This window comes from Silene latifolia, chromosome 1 (assembly GCF_048544455.1).
Source record: "Silene latifolia isolate original U9 population chromosome 1, ASM4854445v1, whole genome shotgun sequence".
Taxonomy (NCBI): Eukaryota; Viridiplantae; Streptophyta; class Magnoliopsida; order Caryophyllales; family Caryophyllaceae; genus Silene; species Silene latifolia.
The window spans coordinates 159,993,878-160,014,948 of record NC_133526.1 but is presented as its reverse complement, the minus strand read 5'-3'; the positions used below and the strand labels follow the sequence as shown (position 1 = coordinate 160,014,948).

Below are 21,071 nucleotides of genomic sequence, written 5' to 3'. Positions count from 1 at the left end.
CACTAGTATCCATATTAGCCTAAATGGTATCAATTCGCCTTGTCTTCACCTTATGACGGACAATGTCCGTCACAAGGGAGACTAATTGTGTTAAAAAAAATGGATGGAGTGTGTGTTTTCTCTGTTCATTTGAAATATTCCTTTCTACTTTTTTGAACTTGTCCAAATATCAAAAAATACAAGAATTTTTTTTTCTTAAAAAAAGGACAATTTCAAACAAGAGAAGCATTAATTATCAATCTATTAATTATTAATTATTAATTATACTTGCGAAACACACGGTATTATAAGTATAACAACTTAGGAGTCTTTCGGAGGAGAAAAATTGTGCCCTCCCAAAGTAAAATCACAGCATCCGCCCCTCCCTGAAAATTACCATGTAAATTTGAGAGAACACGGTGTTATATATAGAAAAACCAACAAAATAAGGATGTGAAACATAGGAAGTGTCGTTATCATAAGATGAAGTGCACTACACAAAACGGTGGTGTTTTTTTTTTTTTTTTTTTTTTTTTGGGCAGCTGTAAAATTAACAAAACGAAGAAGTTGAATATCCTATAATGGTCTTATTTAAACATTTGTTTCTCAAAAGAGATCTCCAGTATTAGGCATCCGCAAGAAAAGACGAACCAACGAAATGGAATATATTCATGCCTCCAAATAATGGCAAAAAGAAGCAAAGCTGCAATTATATAAGATCACCAAGAGTAAGAAAAACCGTGATAGCCTGTACATTTTCTAACATAAAAACTTGTGCCTTGTAACATTCAAGCCAATAATTCGGCTAAATTCCAATTTCACTTGAACGAAGAAGAGGTGAGGTGTGTGTATCGTCATCCCTGTCATTATATTTTGGCCTTATAGCAGGATCTTGATACGCATCAACTAATTTGTCGAGAAATTCGGCCATCCGGGGATTACCCTGCTCTTTTCTATCTTTTGTTACCAAACACTGCAAAAATTTACAGAACGGTTGATTACTGAAGGTATGGGTGGATTATAAAAAACAAGTGCAGGGAAAGGGATGGAGGGAGGTAAATGATGGGAAGGGAAGCAGAGGGGAAAAACAGTTCCAACTTCCAAGGGAGGTAAAGGATGGGAAGGGAAGCAAAGGGCAAGTCTCAGACTCCCAGAGATTAAAAGTATCCCTTTGGAAAATGGAAGAGGAAATATCTATGTAACAAACGAGATTAGGCAGCGGAAAGCAGTTCCAAGGTGAAGGTTTGAAACCCAATTTTAGTATCAGAGGGCATAGACAATAATATAACAACAAAATTATGTAAACTAAACTTGAGATTACATATGCTAAAATGTATGATAAATGACTGAAAGTCTGCAAAAACAGTTAATAACAACAGAACCATTTATTGATTGGAGGCAAAAGTGAGAAAATCTTTCACGTCATAGGCAACAACTGAGGCCTTGCTCTACCGTTTTAATTCTCGCATTAACTTCAAGATGAAGCGAAGTAGCAAACACAAAATCGCTTAGGTAATGAACCCTCCGCTATGTTCCCCCTAGGCCCTATACTATAACTATGGTGCTAAAGTTTCAATATCCATGGGTAGTAATGTGTTCACTGCATCTTATACCACCTTGTATGTAATCAATCACCCCCTGTAATCTGCCAAACTAACTCGTCCCACCCCTCATTACATCCCGCTTTAAAATAAAAATACCCAATAGAATAATAACAAAATATGCATCTCAACTGGGAAATATAGAAGTGCATAAATCTATACCTCGGTAGGATAGGCCGTGAATATGGGTAAGAAACGTTGGCGGCAATACTCGTTAAATAGAAGCGTGAGCACTGGTAATGGAATAGTTAAGCTAGATGCAAGAGGCAGATCTTTAAGCCCAAATATTCCTATTGCAATAATCTGCATGAGAACCAAGGAAAATATTGTGGAGTTGTGTACTATAGTCCAGTATTTACCACCACTTCCATGCTTTGGTGCATACACTGTCAGAAGCTGCACATAATAGAGCAGGCAAGTTACATAATCGACTCACCTCTGCCACTTCAGAAAGCTAAAGAGTACAGCATTTTAAACAAGACTAAAGTCCAGCCAAATATCAAAGGAGAAAAGGCTCTTTTGACTTTTGACTAACAAATCCCACCTAGAGAAAAAGAACATCATGAATGAGCTTTCAGCAGAATGTAGCACCTCATTTGTCGTCTATTATAAACTCCGTTAAAACTAGCTTTCACATTTAAATGACATTAGATGAACGAACTAATAGTTAACCTTTGCAATACTCAATATGGAGAAAAAGAATGTCTCATACAAAAATTGGTTACACTTCGACGGCTTAAAAAGGAACAGAAAATGACATCATGACTCAATTGATGTCGGACGCGCTGAACATATTTTAGAGAACTAACCATTCGTTTCAGTTCACAATTAGTTTCTCAAATGTCAGATGAATTGCCTCCAAGTCCCCCCAACCCCTTTAGGTGGGTCCCTCTGAATCTCTCCATTTATTTTGTGCATTTATTTGCTACCTAGGCAAGGCAAATATAAAAATCTCTTAATCAGGCATTGCGTTAAGTGCTACAGGGTTTTTATGCGAGAAAGATATGCCCCAAGGATTAAAGGGAAAATTTTATCGCACGGCGATTACACCTGCTTTACTTTACGGCTCCGAGTATTGGGCCGTGAAACATTGTCACATTCAAAAGATGAGTGTGGCGGAGATGCGTATGTTGAGGTGGATGTGCGGTCATACAAGGAAAGATTGATTAAGGAATGAAGTGATTAGGGAAAAGGTGAAATTTGCGCCAACAGAGGACAAGATGATGGAAAACCGACTAAGATGGTTTGGCCATGTGAGAAGGAGACCTATGAACGCACCAGTTAGAAAGCAAGCTAGCAAGCTGGAGACTTGGGGAACAGAAAAGGTTGCTAGGGGTAGAGGGAGACCAAAACAGACATGGCTGAGAGTGATATAGCACGATATGAGATTTTTCGGGCTTGATGAGGGAATGGTGACGGAGAAGGCACAATGGAGGGCAATGATACATGTGGACTTTAGTATTTGACGTTATTTGATATATTTAATGCTTTTATTTAATTTTTAAAATTTATTTGTTCTTTTCGGATTTATTACACCTTTTTACCAACAACTCTCTTATATATTAATACTTGGTTCACTTTTAAGGTATTCCGGACCCTTAAGTTTTACTTCGGTTTTCAAAATCGTTTTAATCTTTGTTCTCAATTTAAATTCTAAGTTTTTTTTAAAAGAAACCCGCACTTCGATTTTAAAACCTATTAAGTTTACTTGGCTTTCGTATTATGTTTCACTCCCCTTTTGTTTTTCACTTTTCCTTTTCTATTTTTTCGCATTTTTGAGGTGTGCGTTCACCTATGCACGGCTCTAAAGGATGATTCATGTCAGCCGACCCCAAATCATTTTGGGATTAAGGCTGTGATGTTGTTGTTGTTGTTGGAAGATAGAAATTTATGGGTATTGCCTTGCTTCAGAGATACATCAGCAAGCATCACTCTTAGAACAAGCAGCTACCTAATGCCAGGTTGCAAACTCTGCAACTAGATATTTGAGCAAAATAACCATTGCCCTTCCATGCATACTCTTTCTGCTCCAAAGCGAAAGACACCCTTTCTATTTTGGTTCGTTCCGCTAAACTCTATAGCTTATTAGTAGACATTAGTCCAGCCAGTTGCACTTTAACTTACCATTTTGGGAACACGAATATCGAATTGATTAGTTAGTTTCTCCATTAAAATCATATATTACATCCTCCTCAACAACCATGAAAGTTCTTAGCCGTCAGCAAAAATATCCTTCCCATCTTGTATGTATAAACTTATAAGTTATACCTTATTCAAATTTTCTTCAAGACTCCTACCTAGTATATGAACATTGCATCCAAACTTCCTACCAAAAGCTAACTTTGACAAAATTTAAAGTCAATTTCAGGCGAGTATAAATCAGAATTGGTCTTTCCCTCATGATAAAAGACAGTTTTGGCCCTTTTCAGCAAAAATAAAAATCATTTGTTCATGATTTTGCTGTAAAAAAAATTAATTGCTAAAATAAGCTTTTACTTGAAGATTTGGAGGAAATACTTATATAAGGTAGAAGTTTTGAAGAAAATTTATAAAATTAAGTTTTGAAAAAGTGTCATAGAAAGTAAAGGTGGGTTTTTATCAACTAAGTAGTTAACCATAAGTTAAGGAGCATACAGCAGCATGGCACTAGATATGGGCCATCAAACCGAGTTATATAGGTTTGTTTTGAAGGCTATAGTGATTACATTGTGAGGCGAGACACATTTATAACACCACCGTCTTGACTGATTCCGAGAATCAAAACTAAAACCAGGATTTAATATCATGGAAGATAGTATTTGCAGGATTTGAAATTCAGTTGAAGTTCTTCAAACTGTACAGTGGCATACCCTCTAACTTATCATTTCTCTATTTTGTCTCTAGTATATCCATCAAATTAAAGAAAAATACTAGTGTGAAGGAAGACAAGAAGTGGATTAACCAACCTGATTCCGGAAAATGAGGTATCCCATACAAAAGTATACTAAAATGAAAGGTAATATAAGCGGCGCAAGGAGGAAATATGTTACTCCGAGAAGCCCAAAGGAGAGGATTCTTGGAATTTCTTTTTCATAAGGAATAGATGGCACCACCAAATCATCACTCTCTTCACCCGAGAATATTCTTTTCAGAAAACTGCAGACAAGAGCAAATAGCTGGACCAGCTCAGAGGATAAATTCGTCCAGCCACTAGTCACAACATACGAAATGAAGAATGTAGCCTGCAAATGGCAAATACAAGCCAAATAAGAAACATGCTAAGTGCTTCCCGCTAAATAATCCATGTACAAAGTTTGGTTGTATAATCTTTGACACATACTTCTGCAGCTCTTGCAAACAATGGTAAAAAAAACCAGGTCTATCTTTCTGAGTTTCTAATTTATTTTAAACTTACGAAATACTTCAAAGTACAAATTTAAGATCACTAGAGGCTAGGACTACGAGTTTGACAGCTTATTTAAAAAGTGAATTTTTTTGATGTTATGAGTCTTATGACATCCCGAAATGCAAAGATTTGATGTAACACTCAAATTGTGAGTCATGTGTTCACTCAAACTGCTGTCACACACTGAGATAAGTTGTTTAGCTGCAAGAAAGAGGGATACGACTTATGAGGATATACTGAATATGTCATTCAACTTATAACATTGTCATGTACTCATGTTGGCTTTGAGATGTGAAAAAGAGCTCTTGATACCCTTATGTATGTAAATAATAAAATTGTTAGGAAGTAGGTGCCTGGGGCCTGGGGCCTGAAACTCCTTGAGGGACAGGCGTCTGTATTGATGTCGTACTGATCACCCAGTAATAGGCTAATGCTTAATAGGCTACTGTTTAACTATTCGTCATCTCACACTTCTTTTATCATTGCCCACCGCCCCTTCTTTCTCTTTTCTCCTGTGACAACGTAACAGAACCTTAATCCCGAAATGATTTTGGGTCCACTGACGTGAATCTCCTTTGAAACCGTCACTGGTTCCACATCAAAAAATACGATGAACGGAGAAAAAAGGGAAGGGAAACATGAAAAAAAAAAAAAAGGAAACCGTCATTACCCTTTTTTTCCCCTAGAGAAATGTTTACTTTGGCACCTTGAGGTTTGAGTAGATTACTCTATAGTACGCTAGGGATCTAATTTTCCAAACGAATGGCTTGAAGTTCGAAAATTGGTATAGGTGTAACCGTGTAAGTGTGTAACACGGTTTGAATTCTCCAAAAAGCCAACTTTTTACGATAAAGGAGTGCAAAAATGAAAAAAAAAAAAAAAATGACATGTCACTACACAACATAAAGATATGGTTAATCGTTAAGAAAACATTTGATTATACATGAAAATGTCAGTGATTCGATATATGTTTGGCACTTGGCAGTATTGCACGTACATCATTAAACAACTAAGACTTAGTCCCAAAATGATTTTAGGTAGGCTAACTCCTAACATGAAAAGTCAACAATGAAAAATATGAAAAAAGAAGAAGAAACACGATTAAACAAAAGCATATATGTTAAAAATAAACAAAGTGTGAATAGATGATAGGGGAAGACATAAAAATGTGGAAACCTAAGGACTAATTCCAACACAAATTTAAATAAGAGAAATTAGAATAAAGGATCTACAGAAAAAAAAAATATCTGCGTAGATTAATTGAAAATAATATAGACAATATTCAAATGTAAAGAAAACAGTTTTGATATATAAAATAAGACAAAAAAATCGAATAACCAGATTCTCTTTTAGCTGATCTCCAAAAGGTTCACTCCTGTTTACTCTCTAATAGGTTCATTTCTACCACATTTCCTCGATAAATTCATTATTCATATCCCATATATGAGCCCAATTCATATCCCACATTTGAGCCCACCGAGATCCTTAATTGGTGGAATGCTTCCTTTATAATTCTCCCATCAAAGTCAACATCTTCTATATACAAATTCATGCTATCGAATCAAATATACCGAAAATAGTTGATTTTTCGGTTACCTTAGACATAACACCAGTTATTCAGGGATGTACTTGTTGCATCTTTAATTGAGTGTCTCTTGCAACAAAAAAATATCATCGCAAGTCCATGTTGAATTATAGTGGCGGTCCTTACCTCACCATAAGTGAATGGTTTTGAGGCATTGGGGTGAAGTGATCTGGAATATAAACAAATTAAAGGACTCAAAAGACCTACGAGTATATATTTTTACCTCCATTCTCATTAAATCGCTCGTCTGTCTTAACTCTTGAGTCTTAGCAAGAACATGGAACCATGTGACTGGCATTCTAAATGTTTTTTAAAAACAACGCTCTTGATCGGGAGAGAAAAGGAGCATGCCTAATAGTGTCAAACACTAGGGCAGGGGCAGAAAGATGCTCTAAGTCCAGTAATTGAACCCCATCTTTGTTAAAAAACGAAAGGGCTGATGAGCAAGAAACACCACCTTTACATGGTTCATGTTCCTTTTTTAGAAGTTAAATTTCCCTCCCATTTTTGACAAAAGAAATCCAACTGATCAACTGTTTACAGAGGAGATTATTCACCTGAGCAGGAACACCTTGAGCGAGTAACATAGGAATCCTTTTAGGCTCAAGAAACAGGTCAAAACCATATAGAGCTGATCCAGATAGCACATTTGCAAAGAATACATTCCATATCGTAAACCAAAGCATTTTACTACAAGCACTTTTCAGTATTTCACTCATGGATATGTACCCTTGGATCGAGGACAGCATCTTCATGATGGGTGGTATAAAATATAGAAATAATTGAAGGATAAGACTTGGTAGATATCCAGTGATCACCTGACTGACGAATGTTCTGCAATTCCAAAGACGAGTCATGACATCAGAGTTCACTCGCAAAGAAAATGTCATGGACAATTACTAACACTGATAAAACAAAGCTATGGCGTTGGGAGCAGGAGTTCACTATGAAAGTTTTATGTAAGAACAAAGGCTAAAAGTAATATGACATAGACATTGTGACCTAACAGAGACCGACATATATATGAAAAGCAGATTTAACATTCAATGCTGACGGTCTACTTACCCATCATGTGAGTTACCATGAAATTATTAAATAAACAAAATCTAAGAAATGTTTCCGGACAAGAGCTTTTTTATGCAAAAGTTCAAGTTTCTTTTTCCTTTTCCACGAATTTGTGTACCGTAGTCATATATTACTTCCATCTGTCCATACTTGATTAAGAAGATAATCCATCATAATAAGTGAATATTACGAACAAGTCAACAACAACATCAAGAAGATACCCTTAATCCCAAAACAACTTAGGCCTTGTTTGGATAGAGGAATTTGGAGGGAGGGAAAGGGAGGGGGAGAGATTTGGAGGGAGACAATTTCCATTGTTTCGGTAGCAAAATGGAGATGGAACCATGGAGGGATTTGGAGCGGAGGGAAAATGAATCACTTCATTCCCCTCCAAGACAAATCATTTCCCCTCCAACAAAGGTAAGATTGGAGAGAAAGCTTACTGCCTCCATTTAGTCTCCCCTTCCCTTCCCTCCCGAAATACACTTGAAGGAAGTCGTTCAAAGCAGAAAACTTGAAAACAAAGACGAAGAAAACTTGAAAACAAAGACATAATTATCACCATCAACAACAACAATGATTTTTTGTCAAGTAGAACAATAAAAAAACAATACAAGAATAATTTTTTTAAGAAAATAATATTAATATGGAATATTATAATAATCTAGGATACTAAAATGGATAACTGACGGGCATGGAATATACAAAAGCCGGCCCACTTATTACAAACACTCGTCCAACGTCAACCCAATTGGGTGATTAAGAAGGTCGCGCCTATATTTAAGTCATTAGCCACATGTTGATGCCATGCGTCATCAGTGCAACAAGGTTAATGGACAAAGAAAAGTTTTATAAGTACCCCCTCACGAGCTCATTTATGAGGTATCCATTATTCATACACTTTCTCTCTCTACATTAAAAGCTTAGGGATTACACTTAGCATCTTTACCCGCCTCATACTTGGGCATCGGAGAGGGTCCTTCGGCAACTGACGTGGCCCTGTTTGTTTCTGTGCCGGCCAGTCGGCCAGCCCAGGACTGTTAATATGAAAGAGGAAAATTCATCCATAACGAAATATTAGCAATCATTTATCAGAAATACTTATACTGTACTAAACATTGTATTACATTAATGATTCATAATCTATTATTTTGATGCGAAACAATAAAAAAAATAGATTAAAAAAAAGTTAAAAGATGTAAGCAAAATAAGAATTTAGAGAAAAGAATACAGGTAATAATACTTACATGATAAAACCAAAAAAATACTAATTCCACCATCTACCCATGTCCTTCTCTTCCACATGGTCAATTTCCAATGTCATTTTTTCATTGATCACCATAAAGCTCGCATTGTCGACCACATTTATCCATGTATTTTTAGGTGTTCCCCTACTCCTCACAATCTTATATTTATCCATTCATCAAACCTCCTAATCGATGTCTCACTTGGTCTTTGTCTAACATGGCAAAACCACCGTAAACAATTGTCCCTAACTGATTCGTCTTCGCTTCAGAAAGTGCTTTTATTCAGTTAACTATTTCTCAATCACATCGAAAAATGACTAAAGAAAAGCAACCACTTACAATGCTAGGATGCTTTTTAAGAAAGGAAAATAAGTCTCCAACTGTTCCAGGTGAGTAAGACTTTGAACCACCAGAACAGGAAGAAAGAACAGAACAGTGAGCAAAGCTGACGCACAGAATACCCAAAGCTTGCAAATCCATCGTTTGATATACGAGGAGGAAAAGAAAGGCCAAAAAACATCATCAGGCTCGGGTGCTTGTTCGGTGACCCACTGAGTCGGATTGATCCCTTGTTGGATATGTAAAGCTATTGCAGCACCATAACGAGATTTGAAATATACAAAAGCAGCTGGAACTTCCTGAACATCAAAATGTATGACATGTAAACATCGGCTATTTATATAAATATTCTTCAAAAGAAAAGGGTGAGTGTGAAAGGAATAAATGTCAATTGGATGGAGAATAAGTTGAACTGGATGAACATTGGAACCCACATACTTTTAAGAGGATAACTTTCTTCTTTTATAGTCAAAATTTACTCAAAATAGAAATGTAATGAGTTGGTTTGAATGAACCAAAATGAAAGCATAGTGAATTAATGGAGGAATATAGCTTATGTTACATGGTTCGAGGTTCGATTTGGTTCGAGGAACAAGTTCACATTCGTAGAACGCGACCTATATAGAACTTGGATTTGAAGGGTTATAAATAATTCCTACACTTCTTTATATGACATGGAAATCATTATAATTACTTGTGATTAAACAGATCTTTGTTTATTTGATAAGAGTAAAATTCAGAGAATTAAGTTTCACTTTAAACTAGGGATTCAAATACATAAAATAGGGATTTTATTAGGGTGTATTATAATGACATGTTACTGTATACTTCCTCCCATCCACTCCAAAGGTAACATGGACCCACTTTTTCTCTCACAAAAAGCGGGTCCATGTTACCCTTGGAGTGGATGAGAGGGAGCATTGAACTTGGAACTCTGAAGTCTTATTAGAAAATAAATAGACTTCCAGTCACAACTCCCAAAGTATAATAACGAAGTAAACAATTCTTCTCTCTTCTAAATATTACTCTCTCCACACATTCAAAAGTACTTTCAACCTATCTTCTTCCTCCCACTAATCCCATTTTCCCTAAGCCAACCTTATACTTCGTCCTCCATGCCTCCGGGTTACAGTTCGATGTGGCCACTGTTTTGGGAAAATCAGTGGCTTTCCTTTCTAATTCTTGTCTTGTTAAATGCTAACAGGTCATGAATTTGTGTCAAGATATTTTCATATTCGAAAGAAAATTTTAGGATACCCCATGCAACATAGAGTACAGTATTAGATAGGCAGAAAAAAGAAGTCACTTAAACATCTTATGAGACTTTACTGACTATTAAGAATATCATGTTTTTCATTTCTTTTTCCGAAGAAACATCTCGTGATGATTAAGGAGATTCAGGATAAATATATACATAATTACATATGCATCACAACTAACACCTTTTACCATTAATTTCAAGGCCAACTGCAAAACCACTGTAAAATCACCAGCTTTCCTTGATTCCTGTCTTGCTAAATTCTAACAGTATAGCAACCTATCTCTCCATAAACTCGAGTCAAAGTAGTATCAAATTCAAAATAACATCTTAGTATAGCTCTTATACCCCAAAGAAGAAACTGCATTACTCAAAATTGGATGGACAATTGGCATAGAAATAGAAATACTGAATGGTAACTATCTGATGTTTTCTTTAAATGAATGATGTAAAAACCCTATCATTACGGGCTGATAGATGCCAGACCACAAGGTTTTTTGTGAAGAAAATAAACCATGTAAAACCAAGTACATGACAATCATCACATATTTTCATTACATAGATCTTTAACGTCTTTGAATAGATAAAATTTTAGCATATGCAGGGAACATAAGCTCAATAGCACATACCTTTCCGACTGAAGAAGATTGCTCTATCCTCATGTTATCCTCCACAACTTCCAGCCTTTTTTCTAGCTTGCTTAGCTGTTGTTCCTTGTTCCTAAATAGACCCAGACAACCACAATACCTAGACCCTTGACTAGTGTGTTCTTGAGATTTCAACTGAGCTACTGTCCTATATAGTTTTTCTGCATCCTTCTGGAAAAAAAAAAAAAAAGATTTAAAAAAAAAAAAGCATGCAGAGTTTAAATCAACATCAGTTATAGCAAGGTGGTTGGCTAGTTGGCTAAAGCAAAGTATGGATGTACCTCCAACATTCATAACTTCCTTTCAGATAAGTTAAAAAGATGCCGTACACTACTCCATTATGAATCTTTTTTTATAATTTTCAGCCGGCCTTGAGGGTGCATCTAGACAATGCAGTGTCGGAGTACTAGTTCAGGGGTGTTAAACTTCAACTAACGTACATTAAGTTATCAAAATCAACCTATAAATGTTCAATGTTCCAATTACGAGTAGGAGTTTTGGACCCAATAGGTGGCAAGCTTCTACTCAGACTATATAACGAGCTTAGTGTTAAAGAGATGCACCAAGTTCAAATCAACTAGATGTAAGGACCAAGGAGCTTAAGCGGTATCGGTCGTGAATCACAGATGTGACATATCAGGTAGTATAGATCAAGTTAAGAAACGATTTGCACAGTATTAACACATCAGTTGCAACGGCCAAAATGCTGGCGTTTTTAATGGGCCGTTTTGATAAGGCAAATGATGTGATGGCAGCTAATAATTATCGTATAACATAGTTTTGGCTACCGTAAATTTAGGTAATCGAGCCACCTAGTTTTGATAGAGAATATTCTACTCTGACTTATCTTCACTTAATAAAATTCTAAAATATAGGTGAAAATGTGAAATAAAAGGATCTATCTGTTTCAAAACAGGCTTTGACAACTACTGTCTGTGAAGGGTATTCATCGAAACACATCACAGAGAACCAGCGTAAGGCCGTAAGCTACTACATTTTTTTGCAGAATTTTAAGTGAGGCTCTCTTTCGTGCAAGTTAAACTTTCAAGATCTGTTAGGTCATTTGGATGGGGTTATATATCTGAAAGCATGTTCACGAGATCCAAACTTACAGTCTTACAGAACTTTGGCATAACCTGAAGCTTGACATTATCCTAAACTTTCAAATACATTTATTTGACGTGAAATCTTTTCTGCATCAACCAATCAGCAATTAATTTACCAATAAAATGTACACTCTTCCTTCAAATCCAACTATCCAAGTGCCCTACGAGTTCAAAATGGACAAAATCTCTCTCACAAACAATGTAGGACAGCCGGACAGGGGCACTTGGATTTGAATAGAGGGAATAAGACAGTATACAAAAGATCGAGTGAAACACGAGACATGAGCTCATGGTATGTTATGGTTTTCGATCCCAGAACTATTTATATAAAAAATAGGCAAAGAGTTAAGGTAAAGTGGAAACTCATAATGCTAAATGCCCCTTAAATCAAAGGTAGGTGTACCCTAGGAGTTGGAAGGAGCGGATAAACACACTTTAAAGGGATAAATTAAAATATTTGCATGCCACCTCTCAGTCTATCGATGATATTACAAGTCAAAGAGCTCCAAATGTGGGACAAATGAAACTGAAGCAATAAAAAAATATTAATTTGAAGTTGGGGTCAAGGTGCAGAGTGCAAGTGCAAAACACAACTATATTTTATATTGCAACCATAAATGATGATGGTCAATGGTAACTTATCGATTGTAGACTCAAAAAGAACTATCACACATAGTTCTGAAACCATTTAGTGAAGAGACAACAGAGCCGTATTTACAAGTACCAGAAACAAGGTAATTGCAATGTATCCACGGCCGGTGGCCATATGAGAACAAACAAAATGCAATTCTAAGGTTCAAACGGGGAAACGAATTGCTAGTCCCCAGCTTCAGATATATGAAAATCTTCAGGGTGTTCGTGGGTCTTTGCTTTCAATGGCCCTTCCTATAAATCTCGCTTCAGATAGATATACACACCGTACCATACAACAACAACAACAACAACAACAACATCAAAGCCTTAATCCCAAAATGATTTGGAGTCGGCTGACATGAATCATCATTTAGAACCGTCCATGGGTGATCGCACACTTCAAAAAGCGAATAGAAAAGGGAAAAATGAAAAACAAAAGGAAGAGCAAAATGTAATACAAAGTTAAGGTAAACTTACAGGTTTTAAAATCGAATTCTGGATTTCTTTTATAAAAACTTAAAATTAAAATCTAGAATAGAGATTAAAACGATTTTGAAAACCGAAATAGAATTAAGGATCTGAAATGCCTTAAAAGTAAAGCAAGTAAAATATATAAGAAAGTGGTTGTTAACAAGGTGTAATAAAGGAGACAAGAACAAATAAATTTTTTTTAAAAATTAAATAAAAACACTAAATATGTTAAAAATCCACATGTATCATTTCCCTCCATAGTGCCCTCTCCGTCACCATACTCTCCTCAAGCCCCAAAAATCTCATATCGTGCTCTATCACTCTCAACCATGTCTGTCTCGGTCTCCCTCTACTCCTAGGGACCTTTTCTGTTCTCCAGCCTCGCCTCTTAACTTCCTAACTGGTGCGTCCATAGGTCTCCTTCTCACATGGCGAAACCATCTTAGTCGATTTTCCATCAACTTGTCCTCTATTGGCGCCACTTTTACCTTTTCCCTAATCACCTCATTCCTTAATCGATCTTTCCTTGTATGTCCGCTAGACCTGTCAAAATTCGACCCGACCCGAAATCCCGACCCGCCCGACCCGTTTTTTTAGGGTTACAAACCCGGTTTTTTCGACACGCGACCCGTTTGACCCGAACCCGAAATGACCCGTTATTTTAGGGTCGAGACCTGACCCGAACGGGTCGACCCGTTGGGTCAAGGGAAAATCATGAATTTTATTAAAAATATTAATATTTATATATTATATTTGAAAATATAGTTAAAAAATTATTTTTTTATTACTTAAAATTAAAAATTCAACCAAAAAGTCAATTTTATATAACTTTTATAATATTTAATAATAAAATAATTATTAAAAAAACTTTATTTTAATAATTATATCAATATAATTATTGTATATGATGAATATGATTAAAATAATAATTTTAAATATATTTTACTTTTTAAAAAAATATTTTTTAAATTAAAAAAATCGTTTAAAAAAGACGTTAAAAATTATTTCTTGACCGTATTCTGACCCTAACCCGACCCGTGACCCGTATGACCCGACCCGTATCTGATCCGACCCGTATTTGACCCGACCCGTATGACCCGACCCGGGACCCGACCCGTCCGACCCGTTTGACAGGTCTAATATCCGCACATCTACCTCAACATACGCATCTCCGCCACACTCTCATCTTTTGAATGTGACAATGTTTCACGACCCAACACTCGGAACCGTAAAGTAAGGCAGACTTAATTGTCGTGCGATAAAATTTTCCCTTTAATCTTTGGGGCATATCTTTATCGCATAAAAACCCTGAAGCACTCTTCCATTTCAACCATCCCGCTTTAATTCTGTGAGCCACATCTCCGTCTAACTCCCCATCTTTTTGAATAATAGATCCTAGATATCTGAAGAAATCTGACCCCTCAACAACATTCCCATCGAAAATAATACCCCCCGCCTCACGACCCCGCCACTTTAGTGAACGAACACCTCAAATACTCGGTCTTACTCCTGCTCAGCCTAAATCCACGAGTCTCTAAAGTATGCCTCCACAATTCCAACTTTCTCTCCACCCCCTCTTTCGTCTCATCAATCAACACAATATCATCAGCAAACATCATACACCAAGGGATATCGTCCTGAATATCCCTTGTCAACTCATCCATAACTATAGTAAAGAGAAAAGGACTAAGTGCAGAACCTTGATGCACCCCGATGGTAATGAGAAATTCTTCCGTTCTCCCAATATTAGTGCGAACACTTGCACTAGCCCCCTCATACATGTCCTTTATGAGGTCAATATATTTTCGAGACACACCCTTTCTTGCCAAAACCTACCCTATCATATGCATTTTCCAAGTCTATAAAAACCATATGCAAGTCCTTCTTCTTGTCCCGATGGTGTTCCATCAACTGTCTCATGACAAAAATCGCATCCATAGTCGATCTTCCGAGCATAAATCCAAATTGGTTATCCAAGAAGTCTACACATCTCCTAAGCCTTTGCTCGATTATCCACTCCCATAACTTCATCGTATGACTCATAAGTTTAATTCCCCGATAATTGGAACACTCTTGAACATCACCTTTGTTCTTGTACAAAGGGACAAGAGTGCTTGTCCTCCAAGCTGATGGCATCTTGTTGCTCCTCAAAATCTTGTTGAAGAGCATGGTTACCCATTCGATTCCTTTCTCCCCGAAGCACCTCCAAACTTCTATGGGTATACCATCCGGTCCCTCCGCTTTCTTTGACCTCATCTTCCTTAACGCCTTTCTAACTTCACTCTTTTGTATTCTACGCACAAATTCCCGATTAACCATGCTTGGTGTTACTTCTACATCACCAAAACCTTGCTCCTGATGTCCATTGAATAAAGTATCAAAGTAAGAACTCCATCTAGCCTTTATTTCGTTATCCTGAACCAGAACTTTGTCGTCCATATCTTTCACACACGTAACTCTCCCAATATCCCTCGTCTTTCGGTCTCTTATGCGAGCCAGTTTATAGATATCCTTCTCTCCTTCTCTCGTCTCCAACCTGGCATACACTTCTTGGTTAACTTTTGCTCTCGCATCCCGCACTGCGTTTTTAGCGGCTCGTCTAGCCTCCTTGTACTTTTCAAAGTTCTCATCACTCATGCATTTCCCCAAAACCTTATAGCATTCACGTTTTGTCTTTATCGCTTGTCTCACCTCATCGTTCCACCAAGATGTGTCCTTACTTGATGGTCTATTTCCTTTAGATTCCCCGAACACCTCCCTCGCTAAATCCTTTACAGCATGCTCCAAACTAGTGGTGCTTGATTTTCGGGGTATCATTTTTCAACATGTATCCATAAACACACCGTACCATTAAAAAAAAAAAAAAAAAAAAAAAAAAAAAAAAAAAAAACAACTTTGCACTCCTTTTCTACACTAGGACAAATACAAGAGTCCAACAAACACCACTCCAAAACAAGGATCCTAAATAGAAAAACATCACCACACTACTCCATAAGCAGATCTGAACTTAATTATAATTTTGCTAGATATGTCCTGTGTTTCATTTCATTTGCTTGCCCACACTTCGATATGAAATTGTACCTTTGTTTAAAAAAGCGCGCCTCGAGTGCGCCTAAGGCGTGCCTTGGATGAGGCACTAGCCAAAACGCCTCGATGCATTTTAGGTGCGCCTTTTAGACAAGGCTCACCTAACAAGCTAGTACGCACTTTCCATATCTTTTAGACATGGCTCACCACTTCTTTTCCCCTTTTATTCCTAACTTTACTACGTGACATGTTAGCTAACATGAAACTCCTAAAAAGGCTATTGTTGCCCAATTTTTTTTTTGGAAATTACAAATTAGTTACCAAAAATAGGGCGCCTCGCGTCCAAAAGGCCCGTGTCATCGCTTTGCCCTTTGCGGCTCGGTGCCATGCGCATTTTCAAACTAAGAATTGCACTTAAATAACAGGCTACTTATGGTAAATTACGTCATTTCCTACTATGCTCCTAGTTAAAACAAAATTTTAATTCCTACACACACTTCCTTAATTATATTCAGAAGATGTAAAGCCAAAGGCCACGTTCTATATTTTACCATAGTTTTCGAGAAAATCCAGAACTCCTACCTTTTCTGTATCACATTTATGAACTCCCACCTTTTTTTAATTTTACTTCACAACTCCCACCTTTTCTAGGCGTATTCAATAAATTTCACACCAAGTCCCATTTTCACCAAAATAAGTGCCGCCGTTTTTAAAGGAGTACTTCCTCTGTTTTATTGAGTTGCATACATTTCTCAAAATATATGAGGGAGATATTGAAAAATGCACACACTTAAAGGGAACGTAGGAAGTATAATTCATAAAATATCTTTATTTTTGTCCAATCCTAACTTTCGGTAGAAGGCAAAGAAAATTCATGATTGATATGGACTTAAAAAATGTCTCTTATTTTGGTGGCAGTTTTGAGAAAGTGGTATAGAAAAGGTGGAAGCTAAAAATTTTTTCTTTAAAAAAAATACAATTTGATTAAATAAATGGGGCCAGCACAGATGAAACAGAAGCAGCACTTCATTTTTATGCCTTGCAAGTTGTCCCAAGATCATATTTTGAAATACTATGTAAACAAGCAAGCTACTCAGCCTGAGCCATAGTTTTTCTTGTGTTGTTAACTGACTTGTCCTTTCGTTTGAAAGGTTAATCATTTTCAAAAGCATTAATTAATGTTCAGTATTCCTGATCTGGAAAGTTGGGACATCTCAAGTTGGGACATTAATTAAGATTAATTTTTGTTTTTAACTATGGCAATTTTGTACTACAAACAAAATAGAGGATAAAAATCCAAATCACTATACTCAAGTTTACACGAACTGAACTTACTGTTAACTGTTGAAGTCTGCTTGTCCGACGAACAATTGTATGAGAAATATAGGTGGAAGGATGAAACTCTCTGAAAAAGTGATCCACACTATCGTCCAAACTTTGTCCAGCTATCACGGGAATGCCACGTACTAGGATCGTAAACTGATGAGGTTGGGGTTGTGATGCATAAAAGCAATCAACACGTTTTAGCGAAAGATACTTATATTCCTGCACATCAGAATCGGAACCAGTTTAGCATTTACCATAATCTCCCTCCTCACCTCACCTCACCCACCACACACATACTTATTTAATTTCGTCAGAAATTCCCTGAGGATAATTAAGCATCAACAACATTACTCCAACGCCCCCAAAGAGGAGCAGACAAAAAGAGGGGCCATTTAATAGCATAACAATTTTCAAATGATTTATCACTTACATAATAAAGAAGATAGCAGACAGCCACCGTGAAAAGGTAACTAGCACAAAAATGAATCCATAACCTTCAAAAAATTGAGAATACAGTAAGTTATTAATGAATGTCACACATAATCAATGAAATAACTCAAAGAGAAAACCTTCTAGAAACCATCATATATGCTAAACAAATTTATCTAACTACAACATGAGTGCTTATTAAACTATAAAATGTAATGAAATTTAACGCGCACACAACCCGATTTCCTCATAATAATGAAGTTATGAAACAGGTTTATAGTGGGAAAGGAATATATGTTCAGAACTGCGAGTAAGATTATAATGTGTTGAACTGACGATAGAGCCTAATGCCAGATAAGATACACAGTAAAACCTACTTGAGCCATTATTGACGTTGAAAGATAACATAGTACAGAACTAACAGACAATATGAGCAAGAACAATATCATTTTAGGATGTACAGGAAAATAATTGTCATGACAAAAATACAAAAAAAAATAAAAAGGAAAAGAAGAGTTCGGTTACTACCTGTTTGAGCCATTATTGACATTGGAAATGCTAAAAGAATCCAATGACTTGTTTGGAAGATCGGAGAAATCAATCTCTAACTGATTTCCCATGAAGTTAACGGGCAGTAAAACAGCTATGCCAATAACTGAGGCAATGGAAAATATCTTTAAACTGCACAGCAAAAAAAAAAAGTACTGAATGTAAAACAAGGCCGGAAATGATTGAGGTATGAAATATCTGGAGGAAAAACCATGTGTCACAAATAAAAGAGAGAATAGAAGTTCGCAAAAAAATCTTTGAATCACCTGAAAGTGAATATTCTCATAAAGACAACTCCATCCAGACCCGAATTCTCCAACAAGTCTTCTTCGGACAGATCCCATGCCCTTTTTACCCAGCCAACTGAAGGCAAGAGCCTCTCAAAGTTGAAACCACTTCTTTGTTTGAGCTTTCTGTCAGCAACTAAGCGTGGTGCATAAAGCCTTTCATTGATCGGTTGCCTTCTCAGAACCGAGTATAGAGTGAAAAACAATAAACAAAGGCCAAGATTGATTCCAACTGATGTCAGAAGAGCTGAAAGAATCATCCCTTCCAAATAAATTTCTGGGAAAAGGCCAAATGCAAACCACCTTAATAGCCTGTGCTTGTGTTCCTATGAATAACAAAGCCGGCTACCATGGAAGCCCGAACAATCCAAACTGCATTTTTTTTAAAAAGGGCGAGGTTAGGTAAGACTGTTTTTTTCCAAAAGTAACATACTGTCAATAGTTTAATTCCACATATTGGATAAAACATTGAAACCTCAAACCACTAGTCCTTATTAGCAATGGCTTGTGTGCATATAATATCCTAAATCCCCATTTTCTGCAACACCAATATTGATGATCATGTTAAATCATGCAACGGGTCATGGTCATACCGGCCAAATGGATGAGAAAAAGTCCACTTCATAAGTCCAAAGAATGAGTAGCCCCTTAGTTAGCTATAAAGTGGTAAAGTCTTTCCTCTTTTATGAGGTGAGACACTAGGAATTATATGGTTTCTCCACGGCCACGGCTCATTCTTTTAACCTTAACATTTGCTACTTCCTTGAGCATAGGCAAGGAAGTAGTACTTGGAAAAACATTCGACAATTACAAATTATTGGAACACTATCCTGGTACCTCAATTAACAAATTAACCTCTCAATTTGGCGCACAGACACACAGATACACACACACAATTTAGTAAACATATTAGATAAATAATGAGCACAACAGCAACACAATCAAATTTAATCAACAACTTATACTAGCAAATGCAGTCATAAGAGTGATAGGGGACAATGAAAAAATTAATTGACAGTGATATTTAACGTAATTTACCTTATAGTGACAACAAGTATTTTGTTAAAAATCCTGGTTCCAGAACGCAGGAGTGGATTATTAATTAAAAGGGTAAATGAAAAAAGAGGGATTTGATACTTTGATGACAAGGTGGAGGGGAGAGTCGGGAGAGTAGTACTGTAGAACGATGAAATGAAATGAAAGCAAAGTTTATTTCGCACAGGTTTCCTTTTTTGAGGCTCAAATCAACTAGACATACGTTGTCATATACTAACGCGCGCCACGTGCTCCGCTTAATAACTTAATTACAATTTTTTATTATGAAAAAAACGAGATAGCGTCACCAAATAATATCCAAATTTATTAATTTTCTGAAAAGGCCAGAATAAAGTCCACAATTAACTTCGGGGCAAACACCCACCCGTACACGGGTTGAACAATTTACCGAATTATAGTGAGCCATACAATAAACAATTAAATTATCACTATACTTGAAGTAACTGCTAACTAAGAATATTAGAGAAACCACGGGAGATCGAAGCGTAGACAAGAGGTTTAAAGATTGAAGTCCAAACCTGGCCAAATGTTTTTAACTATGTTATTTCGCACTTTGTATATAACTTTTTCCCGCTTGTTATCAAACATGTCTCGGCAATCAGAACCGGACTAAAAAAATTACACAAAAATACAAAATGGAGAAAGGAAAGAGGCATAAACCTTAAGAAATTGGAGTTTTTAAGACCTTGAGGAAGATGAGTATAGTCGGTGTAGATAGAGAGGAATGTGATTGCGTGAGGTTGTGTATAATAAATGGGTAGATGAATGAAGCTCTTATTTTTTATTTTTGGGTTTGGGTGGGTGGGGTTAGATAGGAGTGTACGGTAGAAATTAAATTTTTTTTAGTGTAAAATATAGATAAAAATTAATCTCGGATTATTTTTACAATCGATTTGAATGAAAGTCGTATTATTTTTAAAACTCGTCACAATTTTAAAACTTCTAATTTGCTTGATTTTAGAGCCTAAATTTTTGCTGAACTGAACTTAATTTTGCTGAACTTAACTTATATGAGCTGAACTTAGAGGGCATTTGGTAAGGGATATTCAGAAAAGGGAAAGGGAATCAAAACCCCTTATTT

The 21,071-nt window shown here is 36.5% G+C and overlaps 1 protein-coding gene across 2 annotated transcripts; it reads right to left on the bottom strand.

Moving 5' to 3' along the window:
* Positions 1-542: 542 nt before the first annotated feature.
* LOC141610993 (CSC1-like protein HYP1) lies at positions 543-20,173 on the bottom strand. Of its 2 annotated transcripts, none has more exons than XM_074429367.1 (11): positions 19,973-20,173; positions 18,914-19,306; positions 18,627-18,779; positions 18,100-18,163; positions 17,679-17,888; positions 11,089-11,274; positions 9,202-9,500; positions 7,108-7,384; positions 4,526-4,801; positions 1,743-1,976; positions 543-952 (listed from the first exon to the last, which is right to left on the bottom strand). In XM_074429367.1, the coding sequence occupies exons 2-11, from the start codon at positions 19,192-19,194 to the stop codon at positions 785-787; spliced, it is 2,148 nt and encodes a 715-aa protein (XP_074285468.1). In that variant the 5' UTR covers positions 19,195-19,306; positions 19,973-20,173; the 3' UTR covers positions 543-784. The 2 variants fall into 2 exon arrangements, with proteins under 2 accessions (XP_074285468.1, XP_074285459.1); XM_074429358.1 differs by having other exon boundaries at positions 11,089-11,277; positions 19,973-20,170.
* Positions 20,174-21,071: the final 898 nt, after the last annotated feature.

What these genes read in the sequence shown, in the direction of transcription:
- LOC141610993 (XM_074429358.1), bottom strand. Translation starts at nt 19,194, where the DNA reads ATGATTCTTTCAGCTCTTCTGACATCAGTTGGAATCAATCTTGGCCTT. An exon ending in TTAAAAAGCATCCTAGCATT is followed by an intron (nt 7,385 to 9,201) that starts GTAAGTGGTTGC and finishes TTGGAATTGCAG; the next exon opens with AACATTCGTCAGTCAGGTGA. An exon ending in ACCTCATTTTCCGGAATCAG is followed by an intron (nt 1,977 to 4,525) that starts GTTGGTTAATCC and finishes TATTATGTGCAG; the next exon opens with CTTCTGACAGTGTATGCACC.